Raw genomic sequence first — 13605 nt, 5'->3', positions numbered from 1 at the left:
TCAACTTATAATAAAATACAATTGTGAATTAGAAAAAAAATGTTTTTTTTACAGTAGCTATTTATTTTTTACTTATTTTTGTTTGTTTTCTTTAAAGCCCAGCAAGCTTCTTAGCTTTATTTAAAAAAACTTTCAATATGATTATTTACTTCAAATTTTTGTTTATGCTTTGATTTAAATGTAGTTATTTTGCCTCCTTCAAACAGAAAGCAATTGATCTGGCCAGCAAAGCAGCGCAAGAAGACAAGGCTGGGAACTACGAAGAAGCCCTGCAGCTCTACCAACATGCTGTGCAGTATTTTCTCCATGTCGTTAAATGTGAGGCCATAGGTTATATTTTATTTAAAAACACAAAAAGAAAAAATTACTCTATTTCATATCTAAAAATTTGAAAATTCTAACTTATCTATTTGTTAAAAAAAATTCCACTTTCTTTCTAGTGAGTTTTAAATACTGAGACTTAGCTAGCAAATGTGGCCATCATAGTTACTACTTTGTATACCTAAACATCTTAAAATGTAGTGTAGCCAGTGGAAAATAGGTCGGGAGACATTTTATTTGTGTCTTTACAGATACATACTGCATGTTTATTATGTAGCAGGCACTGTTGTAGACACTGGGGATACAATAGAAAAAAATGGATAAAAACCCCTGCCCTCGTGGCTTTTAAATCTAATGCAGCTGGATAACTGAAGATTTTCTTTTGAGATTCTCCCATTTAGTTTTGAGGTTTTACATTAAAGTGAAACTAAGAATGATTCATAACCTGTAAGCTCTGGGGGGCTCATCCCATCTATTGCATGTGTTGCCAAAGTTCACTTTGAAACAGCTCTGACAGAGCCCTTTATGTAGTAAAATTACGATGTTGGTATTACAGAGAATATATGGGATTTCCATCGATTAATATTGCTTTCCTTCTATTCATTTTTCTTATAATTGGGTTTGTATAAGACAAGCAACTTGGAACTATCTGCAAAAATGTAAGGGAAGTGTATGAAACTTTTAGAATATTAAATAATTTCCTATTATTTAACATTAACTTAAAATACCCTACTGTCTTGCTCAGATTGTGTTGTTTTGTTTTTTTGAGACAGTCTTGCTCTGTCACCAGGCTGGAGTGCAGTGGCATGACAGTGGCTCACTGCAGCCTCTGCCTCCTGGGTTCAAGCAATTCTCCTGCCTCAGCCTCCCGAGTAGCTGGGATTACAGGCACGCACTACTACGCCCAGCTAACTTTTTTTTTTTTAGTAGAGACATGGTTTTACCATGTTGGCCAGGGTGGTCTCGATCTCTTGACCTCGTGATCCGCCCACCTCGGCCTCTCAAAGTGCTGGGATTATAGGCGTGAGTCACTGTGCCTGGCCTCAGATTGTTTTCTGACTCAGACCCACTGTAGGTCTCCAACCCTGCTGAGGGAGGGAGTAGAAAAGAGGTGTGATCATCGCTGGCTACGATGAGTTAGAGGTGATCTTTCCTCCTTCTCCCAACATAGAATTTCCTTGTTTAAAAAATATATGAGAGTTCAACTCTTTCTACATAGAATACTAATGGAGGAAAATCTCTCTCATTTCCCTTTAATAGATGAAGCACAGGGTGATAAAGCCAAACAAAGTATCAGGGCAAAGTGTACAGAATATCTTGATAGAGCAGAAAAACTAAAGGAGTACCTGAAAAATAAAGAGAAGAAAGCGCAGAAGCCAGTGAAAGAGGGACAGCCGAGTCCAGCGGATGAGAAGGGGTATGTGTTTCAAATTGTTCGATTTTACTATAGGTTTTAGCTTTCAATTTGTGAAATAAATTTCTTTTGATTAAACCGGGTGTCGGCAAACTGGCTCATGGGCCAGAGCTGCCCAGCTGCCTGTTTTTGGGATAAGTTTTATGAGGACACAGCCTTGTCCATTCTTTTGCATATTGTTGTCCAGGGCTGATTTCATGCAATAACAACAAAGTTGTGTGGTTGTGTGGAGACTGTATGGCCCACAAAACCGAAAATATTTCCTTGGTTGGTCCTTTACAAAAAAAAGTTTGCTGACCCCTAGTTTGCCAAGCTTAATGGATGATACTCCTCAAACAACCCTTCCTAAGTGCTTGCCAGTAGTAGGGGAGAATGCTTGTAGGAATAGCACTCAGTGCTCTGGCCGTTAGCAAATATCGAAGTTTAAGGTTACAGGAATGACCTGAGAGTTAAGTCTTTGACCACATGGGAAGAATGAAAAGCAACTCCAACAATGTAAATTTCTTTCAGAAATCTTATGCAGCATTTTTTGATGTGAATTTGCACTAGATTTGCTTTATGTTGTCATTGTAAAGAAAACAATACAGCATAACTTATAAACACTAAAACCAATTTTTGGCATGTCTTCCTAGATGAGGGAATGTATCACTTCTAGATGCAGAATTTGTTTATTCAGCACATGACATATGCATTCCAAGTGTGTGCTCAGTACTGGGAATATATTCTAACCACATCCTCTCTGGCGCTTCTATTAATTGATGCCGATAGTTCCAGGTAACACACCCAGAAGAACATGAGACTTTGGGATGGAGTTAACCTGGCCTGGTTGGGTTTGAAAGCGGCAAGATTCTGCTCAGCTTTAGAGGATGTGTTATTCATTGTTCATGGTACGCAGTGGTGCAGGTTGCTTAGATAATACCCTGTGGTCAAAGGAATGAAGTGCCTTTTAGGCAGTGCTTTGGGGGCTTCGTGGCTGCTACCATGGACCGTTTTGAAGGACATGAGGAATATAAGAACTAGCATTGACTTGCTGCTTCACACTATGTGGCAGAGTTTGAAGGAAATTATAAGCTCAAGCTCAAGGTTTATATTCTCTGTTCAAGATGCATTTGGGGAACCAGGGAGTTCTGTGACACCCTAAGAACACTTATGTTCTTCACCTATAGCATTGACATAACAAAAATCAGATGATAGTCTGATCTTATGCGTCGTTGAATTTCAACTTAGGGTTTCTTATATGAAAGTGAGGACATTAACTGTAAGAGGGGGACTCTAAACATGAAATGAAAATATTGGGAAGAATTTAGTTGACCTTGACTGCCCGGGACCTCCAGTTTGCACTGAAACACCCTGGCCAGCAGAAGCTTCTCTCTTCCCTTGTCCACAGAAGCTCTTCTGGTCTTGCTTGAAAACCCTGTAAGGATCTCTCCTGAGATGATTCCTGTACTGAATAGCAGTCTTTGTTACAAACAGAAGGATCCTCTTTGGCTAATGTAAGCCAAAAGGGATATATTATAGGGTATTACCGTATAGAAGAGTGGGGCCAGGGAATCAGACTTGGATCACTAGGAGAAATGCCCAGCAGTACCAGGGCTATACCTACTTGTTATTGTCTTAAAAATGATATAAAGCCTTATTTTTGGCTTTATCACTTTTCTACTTAACATTGCATTGGGAACATCTTCAATAAAGTATTTCTTTTTTTTTTTTTTTGAGACAGAGTCTCGCTTTGTCGTCCAGGCTAGAGTGCAGTGGCACGGTCTCTGCTCACTGCAACCTCTGCCCCCCGGGCTCAGGCAATTCTCCTGCCTCAGCCTCCTGAGCAGCTGGAACTAGAGGTGTGCCCCCCCCATGCCCAGCTAATTTTTGTATTTTTAGTAGAGATGGGGTTTCCCCATATTGGCCAGGCTGGTCTCGAACTCCTGACCTCATGATCCACCCACCTCGGCCTCCCAAAGTGCTGGGATTACAGGCATGAGCCACCACGCCTGGCCCCAATAAACTATTTCTACATCACTTTTAAATGTTGCAGTGTATCCTGTCATGCTAGTCCCTATAATTAAATATAAGTTGTTACTTTTGCAAACAGTGTGGGTGTGATTATCATTATGGTCAAATCCTTGAATTTGTTTAAAATTATATCCTCAAGATAAATTCCTAGATATGAAGTACCTTGATTTACCTACTTGTTCTTTGGGTTGAGTTCATTGTCAGTTTCCTCTATCCTTTAGAACCCCCAGACTAAGGGTTGTGGACCTTTGTACCTTAGACAATTAGTGTTCCAGATTTTTTTTCTCCTAATACGACTTCTTGTTCTAATTTATATCTCGCCCAGTCCTGATGTTTTTACTGTTTGTTGTTTGCAAGTCTCCTGTAATTCATCTTGAACCCTTCATGGCGTGATGTGTGGGGCATGCATTTATGAATTAATACATACCTAAATACGTCATGGGAATTTGGAGCTAGTTCCTGACTTCATTTTGGTCTTCTTGTCCCTTTCCTGTAGATGATTCTCTATTGATGATAATGTGCCTGCTTCCTTTTTATTTACTACATTCTTTAAGCATAATTTTTCATGTAAATGTCTGATTTTGCCACTTAAATTAGAGCTATTTCAGGTTAATTTTTCCTTCATTTTTGCCTTATTTGATAGCAATGAGTGATCATTTGAATATATTAAATTCTTTTTATTAGGAATGACAGTGATGGGGAAGGAGAATCTGATGATCCTGAAAAAAAGAAACTACAGAATCAACTTCAAGGTTGCTTTAGATTTCATTTTTAAATTTACTATCCTATTAAAAATACTCTAAGTAAATTGTCTATATGAATAGTTTTTGTTCTCCCTCTGTATTTAAATGAGGTTCAAGAACTGGCTTTGGTTCCCAGTAGTCCTGTGCTGGTTTTGTTTAGTGTTTTCCTAGGGTTTGCCCTCTAGCATCATGGTTTGGTCTTTTTTGTATAGTAAAAGCTTTGTTGGCTTTATATCTGCCTTTAAAAGGCTCTCAGTCAACTTGCTTTTTCATTTTGTTTATTTGCCCCCGTTTAGAGAAGGTAACGTTTATACTATTAGCACACTACAAAATTTGACGGTATTGAAATTTACTACTGTGAGAGGAGCGGAAGAAGTTAGGACTTACACGTGGCTTTTATTGCCATTGCTGTAGCTCATTAATTAATGGTTTATTTCCTTACCTGCTCTTCTTCATCTGCTTTTCAGCGTTCTGTTTACATTTAAGTCTTTAAGCTTTCTGTGTTTACTTTCCACACCTGTAAAGCCCTTTCATTCTGTTCTCTATAGCATAGTGGCATAATGGAGAGGACATAGGTTTCTGACTCCATTCAGATCTTGATTCTGTTCAAGGGTCTGCCACTTAGAAACTTTCTAATTGTGGGCAAATGACTGAACCTCTCAGAGTCAGAATCCCCCATCTCTAAAACAGAAAAGAGCAATAGCTTCCTTTCAGGGTTTTAAGATTAATGACAGTGTAAAAACTACCTAATATATCTGATGAAGTCTAAGGACTCAATAAATGGTAGTTCTGTTTATCTAAAAAGGCATCTATTTGTTGATTGGCTTCATCAGTTGCTGAGATTTAATTATTTTTAGAAATAAATTAACAATTTTTTGGATTGAAGTTTTTGCTCACCCACTGGTAGTATGTGTTCTGTTCCTTTGAATCTTACCAAATAGAATGCATATCTGGGAAGGATTTCCATTATATAGGTTCAGCCTTGGTTTCTGAATAGTGAAAATACCAACCCTTAGCCAAACTTTTAGCCTTGCTATACTAGTGTCTTCCTTTTGGTAGTATTTTTGTCTTGCTTACCCTACTGGGATGTATAGGAAAACACTGTAAGGATAATATGTTGACAGCAGACTAGGTAATGAGGTTAGAGAACGTCTTTAGATGCCAAGAACTTCAGCGGTAGATACAGTCCAAGGGCAAAAACTTGGGTTTGCATTGCTGTGTCCCCACCACCTGAAACTGCTGGCACACACTGCGCACTCAGTTGGCATTTACTGGGTAACACAGTGGTCTGTGCCAAGCAGCCTTATTCCAGTTATAAAGCAAGACACTTTGCTCTATTAGTTTTGGTTTTGCTTCCTTCTCCCTACCTGCCCCACGTAAAAATCGGTTGTATATCTTTAATTTTGAAAGAGATACAATATTTTTTTCTTTCTTTTTTTTTTTTTGTTTTGAGACAGGGTCTCGCTCTGTTGCCCAGTTGGAGTGCAGTGGCGCAGTCACGGCTCACTGCAGTCTCACCCTCCTGGGTACAAGGGATTCTCCCGCCTCAGCCCATTGAGTGGCTGGGAACACAGGCGCACACCACTATGCTGGCTAATTTTTTTTTTTTCTTTAAGAGATGGGGTTTTACCATGTTGCCCGGGCTGCGCTTGAACTCCTGAGCTTAAGTGATTCACCCGCTTCAGCCACCCAAAGTGCTGGGATTACAATTGTGGGCCACGGCACTTGGCCGATAAAACCAATTTTTAATGGGGATTTCTTTAAATTCCCTATCAGTTATAAGAGCCAAAAATGGAAATAAATAAATAAATAAATAAAAATACTTAAAACATTTAAATGAGGAAATGTATTTGGAATTTCGGGATGAAATAGAATATGAAAGGAATCCTAGCCTTTTATTTATTTATTTTATTTTATTTTATTTTTGAGGTGAAGTTTCGCTCTTGTAGCCCAAGCTGAAGTGCAGTGGTGCAATCTCAGCTCACTGCAACGTCCGCCTTCCGGGTTCAAGTGATTCCCCTGCCTCAGCCTCCCAAGTAGCTGGATTACAGGCGTGCACAACCACGGTGGGCTAATTTTTGTACTTTAAGTAGGGACAGGGTTTCGCCATGTTGGCCAGGCTGGTCTCTAGTTCCTGACCTCAGGTGATCCAGCTGCCTCGGCCTCCCAAAGTGCTGGGATTACACAGGCGTGAGCCACCGTGTACTGCCAGCCTTTTGTATTTAAATACCCTTTTTTCCCCCTATTTTTTAATTTAATGATTTGCTGCTGGATTTTATACTATTATATCTTTTTTGAATGTTTCCTCTTTTTTTGAACAGTATTTTTAATCTTTTACTTTCATTTTAGATTATGATATTAAGTGTATATTTGTTAAAAATCAGTTTGTGATTTGAGTTTTCTGTTAGCTAATTTTATTCAGTGAATTTTTTTGTGATTAAATAATATGCTAGTGTAATAAATAGTATAGTCAAAGTCTGGATACATTTATATCATTGGAAGGACATTCCATTTGTTTTGTTTGCATTTTTCAGTAATCCCATCCCCGCTTTTTGAAAACCATGTCTAGTATGAGATTGTTTATCAGTAAACATTCCAAAGTCAACTTTTAACTTAAAAATATTAGTTATATATGACAACAGTTCATGACATATTTTAAATTTGTAGCAGAAATCTTGAGTTAGCCAGATGGTGTACATATGTGAAGTAAGTTTACTTTTGTTTAACTGACACAAAATCCTAGGATTACTAATCTTAATGAAACATAAAAAAGACAAAGTGAATTTACTTTTTTCTTACTTTTTAATAGTCCGAACTTTTGGAATACAAAATGTTTGTGGTTTTATTTGATTTTAATCTGGTAGCTAAAGATTTTCATAATTTAGGGAAGTAAGTTGCTGAGTCTTAGAACAACAGATATCTTTCCTAACAAGAAGAAACAATCAGTAGAACTGATTTCATATAGTAATAGATTGTATAAGCGGTGATGTTTTGTTAAACTTAAGACAACTAGATGTCACCTTAGAACAGGCTGCTTCATAGTTTATAATGGAACAATTTCCATATTCTAGAAAAGTATCCTTCCTGGACTCTTACTGCAACAATTGCTGTGGCTTTTGAATATACTACATTCAGAAGCTAAATCTTCCCTGTAAGGTAACTTGGTTAAATAACAAAAATTGTAAATAAATCTATTTAGAAGCCAAATAGAAACTCTGACAAATCTTAGGAAAGTACTGCAAATCTAAAGGGGTACACTTTCTCTCTTTCCCATCATCTGCTTCCATTCTTCCCTTAACCTCTCTCCGTTTTCTTCTCCCCTCTGTCTGTCTGCCTATCTTGAGTTAAATTTCTTAAGCATATGTTTTTTTCAGTGGTTGAGAGGATTAGATGACCTTTTCTTTTAGTTAACAGGATAAATGGTAGAACAAGTACTTTTGATACTCCAAAATCAGTGTATTCAAATATAACCACCTTATGGAACGTTTGGTGCTTTTCGCAACCCTCTAATATTCATTATATCATTTGATTTTTGCACCAACCTATCTAAGTAGTTTGGGCAAATGGTATTATTTTCATTTCACAAATGAGGAAGCTGCAACAGAAGGGTAAAGCAACATGCCCCAGGTTATCTAGCCATCCCCCTGATTCCCAGTCCTACTGACTGCTCCCTAACACCCGCTTCCTCCTCACACTATATCAAAAAGGTGGTTAGTCCATAAAACTTTCCCAGACAATTTTATAATGCATTTCTTTAACATCATTATTTCATGTTGTCTTCTAACCTTGGTGAAATACTCGTTCATAATTTAAAGATAACAATTTTTTGTAGGTGCCATTGTTATAGAACGACCAAATGTGAAATGGAGTGACGTTGCTGGACTTGAAGGAGCCAAAGAAGCACTTAAAGAAGCTGTGATACTGCCTATTAAATTTCCTCATCTTTTTACAGGTGAGATAACTTTTACATAATTTTATTTCATGATTTTTTAAAAGTTCACTGATGGCCGGGCACGGTGGCTCAAGCCTGTAATCCCAGCACTTTGGGAGGCCGAGGCGGGTGGATCACGAGGTCAAGAGATCGAGACCATCCTGGTTAACATGATGAAACCCCGTCTCTACTAAAAATACAAAAAACATTAGCTGGGCATGGTGGTGCGTGCCTGTAATCCCAGCTACTCAGGAGGCTGAGGCAGGAGAATTGCCTGAACCCAGGAGGTGAAGGTTGCGGTGAGCCGAGATCGCGCCATTGCACTCCAGCCTGGGTAACAAGAGTGAAACTCCGTCTCAAAAAAAAAAAAAAAAAAAAAAAAAAAAGTTCATTGATGACTGAGGTGAAACATTGTCATCCTTGTCGCTAATGAATTATCCTAAATAAATTGTGACTGTTAAAAGGTGGTGATATATCTTTACACAAAGATGTTTTATTTCTTATACATATCCATATTTGCAGTGTATATATATTGTAAAACAACCTAAATGTCAACCAATAGGGTGATTCACCAACATGTAGTAGAATACTATATACTCAGTATAACAGAATGTATACATTAATAAATTGAAATCTGCATTGTATTTTATTGAAGAATGTCCACATCTATTAGAAAGGTCAGAAAGCAACTTATAACCTGTATAGGATGATTCCATTTTTGTTAAATGTGTATGCTGAGAAGTAAGTATAGATGGGTTGACATAGAAATACTAATGTATGCCTAGGAATAAGATTATCGAGGCCGGGCGCGGTGGCTCAAGCCTGTAATCCCAGCACTTTGGGAGGCAGAGGCGGGTGGATCACGAGGTCAAGAGATCGAGACCATCCTGGTCAACATGGTGAAACCCTGTCTCTACTAAAAATACAAAAAATTAGCTGGGCATGGTGGCGTGTGCCTGTAATCCCAGCTACTCAGGAGGCTGAGGCAGGAGAATTGCCTGAACCCAGGAGGCGGAGGTTGCGGTGAGCCAAGATAGCGCCATTGCCCTCCAGCCTGAGTAACAAGAGCGAAACTCCGTCAAAAAAAAAAAAAAAAAAAAAAAGATTATCGAAAATTTTTACTTTTGACTTTCATCTGAATTTTTTGCAATGGTTACATATTAATTTTTAAAGAGTATTTCCATTTCTTGAAAAGAGGAATAAGAATCACTTTACAGTTTCAGAGGAAGTGCATATCCTCTAGTAGCAAGAGGACATTTCATTATCACTATGAAGAGAATATTGCTGACTTACCATCTGGAGAAACTTACAAGTTCTAGTTCCAGCAGTAAGTGATATGCCTTTGCTAAACCATTCCTTTATATTATCCTTTGTCTGACTGATAGCCTGTGACTGTAATATGGCCACACCCACAATCTGACAGTCAGACAGAGGTTTTTCTTTTTGTAAACATGTTGGTTATGTCAGCAGCAAATCTGTAATGTTGGCCTCAGACTGAACAGACAGTCATATTGTATAGAGCAGTGATGATGAGCAAAGAGCTTGTAGGCCATGCGCTGTCTACCTAGCTTCAAGGTGCAGTTTACAACCTAACTTCAGGAATATGAAACTAACAGTGTAAAAGTTGACATCGTAATCCTATAAAAACACAAAAATATGGTTGAACTCATGGTATATTACTTGTACCTGTTTTTCTCAAACATGAGTCATTTATGTATCATCTTCATGAATTTTTCCATGTATGTGTACCATTACTAATTTTTAATGTTTTTCTTTGCTTAATTTTTAGAACAGCATTTTTATTAGAGTATAGCATAAATATACAGAGACATGCAGGAGCCCCTGGATGTTGGGGTTCCTTAATTATCGCAAAGCAAGCATGCCAGTGTCATCAAGCAGATCGAGAAATAACAGCATTGCCAGGGACCCAGCAGGTGCCTTCTGCCTTATTCCTCCCCAGAGGTCATCTCTGTCCTGACTTCTAACATCAGAGATTATTTTGCCTGTATCGGAACTTTAAATCGTCTCACATATTTTACTTAGTGACATTATTGAACAGACTGCTTTGTGCCTATTCTAAGTGGGAAAAAAAGTTTTTCTAATATACTCTATATAATTATTTAAATAAAAATTATATACCACCTAAAAATGTTTCATGTTATACCAGTGGTATATATACCACACTCAGAACACGGGTAAATATATACGTTTAAAATAGGAAAATGAAATTCAAGTAATAGTTGCTTTCATAACAGTAAGTGAACAGTATTAGTCATCTGCATATCATTCTTTTGCAGATACTGTGTACACATCCATAGTTTGCAACTAGCAGGATTAATTTTTTTGGTTTGTTTGTTTGTTTGAGATGGAGTTTTGCGCTTGTTGCCCAGGCTAGAGTGCAGTGGCACAGTCTTGGCTCTCTGCAACCTCTGCCTCCCAGGTTCAAGTGGTTCTCCTGCCTCAGCCTCCCAGGTAGCTGGGATTACAGGCATCCACCACCACACCCAGCCAATTTTTTAATTATCAGTAGAGACAGGGTTTCACCACGTTGGCCAGGCTGGTCCCAAGCTCCTGACCTTGTGATCTCCCCACCTCGGCCACCCAAAGTGCTGGGATTACAGACATGAGCCACTGCGCCTGGCTGCAGTTTTTTAAATGTGTGTTTGATAGTTTACTGCCAGCTGTAACCCAGACTGTTTTATTTTAGGTAGGATTATCATTGCTCATTAGCAAAATTGAGGCACAAAGAGCTGATGTATTTACTGGTTATATTTTGGCAAAACTAGGATTTAAGGTAGTATCACCTTACTGTTACCCAACCATGAAACTGCTACTTATAACATTAATCTGTGCTTTCCTTTGGAATCAAGAATTTAGTAGAAACTCACAAGTTATCCAAACTTTGTTAGGTTCACTCTTCTCAAGGGCATAAATATTGAAAGAAAATCTCTTCTAGCTGCCCGTTTTTTATGGATATAGTTTTTGTACAGTATTTCTGGTATCAAGCCGTGCACACAGTAGATGATCAGAAAGTACCTTTTAACTGAACTCTTTTCCCCTACTAGAGTCCATGCAGGGCAGAAATCCTTTTGCCTGTGCACATGCCATGGTTTTGATACATATTGGTTGAATAAATAAGCAAGCAAACAAATGTACTTCCTGTTAGAAGGCTTATGTTATGTAAGTATATTTTTGATAAAGTCGTCACTAGAAGAAACAAAATATATGATTTATTTTTAAAATATTGTTTTAATTCTTATAGCTTTAGAGTGAAAATCTTTTCAGTGTTCTTCAGCATGGATCATGTCAGAGGTAACTGCACTTAAGTGTTGAAATTCTCATGCTGTTTTTTCCAAATGTAAATTTTAGGCAAGAGAACACCTTGGAGGGGAATCCTATTATTTGGGCCACCTGGAACAGGAAAGTCCTACTTAGCCAAAGCTGTAGCAACAGAAGCCAACAACTCAACATTTTTTTCAATATCATCCTCTGATCTTGTTTCTAAGTGGCTAGGTGAAAGTGAAAAGTAAGTCATAAATCGGTTTTTTAAAGTTTTTTCTTTGCCTGTAATCACTGTATCAGTCCTTAATAGATTTCTTACATTATTCATGGATATTCAGAGAAGTGATGTAATATACGTACTCACTTCTCTGTCAAATCAGTCTCTAATCTGGACTTTATTTTGTGGGACAAGATAGTATGTATGTACAACCTACTAAATCATAAAGTAAATCATCCAATTGTAGCATTTTTATTTTCTGTACCTGAAACATGATTAGGCTTTTTAATCTATGGAGTTCTTGTAATATTAGTATATTGCTTTGATCTTTTACTATTTTTTAGAGACTTAAAGTTTGTATTTATTTTTAGACTGGTTAAGAATTTATTCCAACTTGCCAGAGAGAACAAGCCCTCTATTATCTTCATTGATGAAATTGATTCTCTGTGTGGTTCAAGAAGTGAAAATGAAAGTGAAGCTGCACGTAGAATTAAGACAGAGTTCCTAGTGCAAATGCAAGGTAGTGTTTCTGATTTTTTTGGTTTGTTTTTTTTCCTCGAGACAGAGTCTCACTCTTGCCATCCAGGCTGGAGTGCAGTGGTGCAATCCCGGCTCACTGCAACCTCCGCCTCCTGGATTCAATTGATTCTCCTGCCTCAGTCTCCTTAGTAGCTGGGATTATGGGGGCACGCACCATCATGCCCTGCTAATTTAATGTTACTGATTTTTAAAATCATTTTTAAAATTTTATAACAATGAAAAACTCAAGCAGAATTTCTCCATTCTAACAAACTGTTTCATTTTGCCGTGTTTCATTCTAATTGCCTTCCATATGCATACGTAATTCTTACCCAGTTGTAATTATCTTGTAGGACTCACTGACATAAATAATAAAGAGATTTAATATATTCATTTATAATGTACAAGGAACAACATCTGTAAAATCTATATGTAGACTTCAAATGAAATCTTTCAAGAAATATTTTGAAATGAATGTTAATAGTATTTGTCCACAATCTAGGAGATTTGATTCTTACATTTGCATCATATTGCATCACAATACGTTTGGATTATATTGCTGTAAGGTGATATTTGATTAAATAGTTTTTTTTTTCCAAAGACAGACTCTCAAGATGAGGTACTTGAATGGTAAAGTGCCACATTTCTTAACAGAATATATGGAAGAGGTTTATAAAGAACACCAAAATGACAAATTAATTAAAGCAAAACCTATTTTAATGCAGGGGTTGGTGTAGACAATGATGGAATTTTGGTTCTGGGAGCTACAAATATACCCTGGGTTCTGGATTCTGCCATTAGGCGAAGGTAGGATAATATAGTAAATATCTTATTTCTCACTGCAGTTGTAACAAGTAGATAATTATCTTTGTCTTGTGAGGAGGCATTCTAACAGCTTTTCGAAATATTTGTAATGTGCTCTAACCCTGTTGCCCCCCTACTTTGCTTGTTTCCCTACTTTATCAAAGATAGCAAGATTTCGACATACTTCAGTCTTTCATATTAGAAAATATATTACCTAATACTTGCCTTTTGTTCTGATTAAGCTTGGTGGGTACTGGTGCTTTAGAAATTTGCAAACATAGTTTGATGATACAGTAAAAACCATTCATATACAATTTAAGCAAAATGGCAATTCTATAAGTCAAAATAAGATAACCAGGTAAGT

At 37.5% G+C, this 13605-nt stretch overlaps 1 protein-coding gene across 1 annotated transcript in view; it reads left to right on the top strand.

Moving 5' to 3' along the window:
• VPS4B (vacuolar protein sorting 4 homolog B) overlaps positions 1 to 13605 on the top strand; it is a 33992-nt gene that overhangs the window by 13100 nt on the left and 7287 nt on the right. Inside the window, exons 2-8 of the mRNA XM_032293688.1 lie at positions 207 to 318; positions 1582 to 1738; positions 4430 to 4497; positions 8321 to 8440; positions 11789 to 11945; positions 12290 to 12438; positions 13163 to 13244. Coding sequence (XP_032149579.1) covers positions 207 to 318; positions 1582 to 1738; positions 4430 to 4497; positions 8321 to 8440; positions 11789 to 11945; positions 12290 to 12438; positions 13163 to 13244 — 845 coding nt within the window. The remainder of the gene's footprint in view (positions 1 to 206; positions 319 to 1581; positions 1739 to 4429; positions 4498 to 8320; positions 8441 to 11788; positions 11946 to 12289; positions 12439 to 13162; positions 13245 to 13605) is intronic.

The sequence above is a fragment of the Sapajus apella genome, unplaced genomic scaffold, assembly GCF_009761245.1.
Source record: "Sapajus apella isolate SASKATOON/1434 unplaced genomic scaffold, GSC_monkey_1.0 scaffold30, whole genome shotgun sequence".
Classification (NCBI taxonomy): Eukaryota; Metazoa; Chordata; class Mammalia; order Primates; family Cebidae; genus Sapajus; species Sapajus apella.
This window is presented reverse-complemented; position numbering and strand designations above follow the sequence as displayed.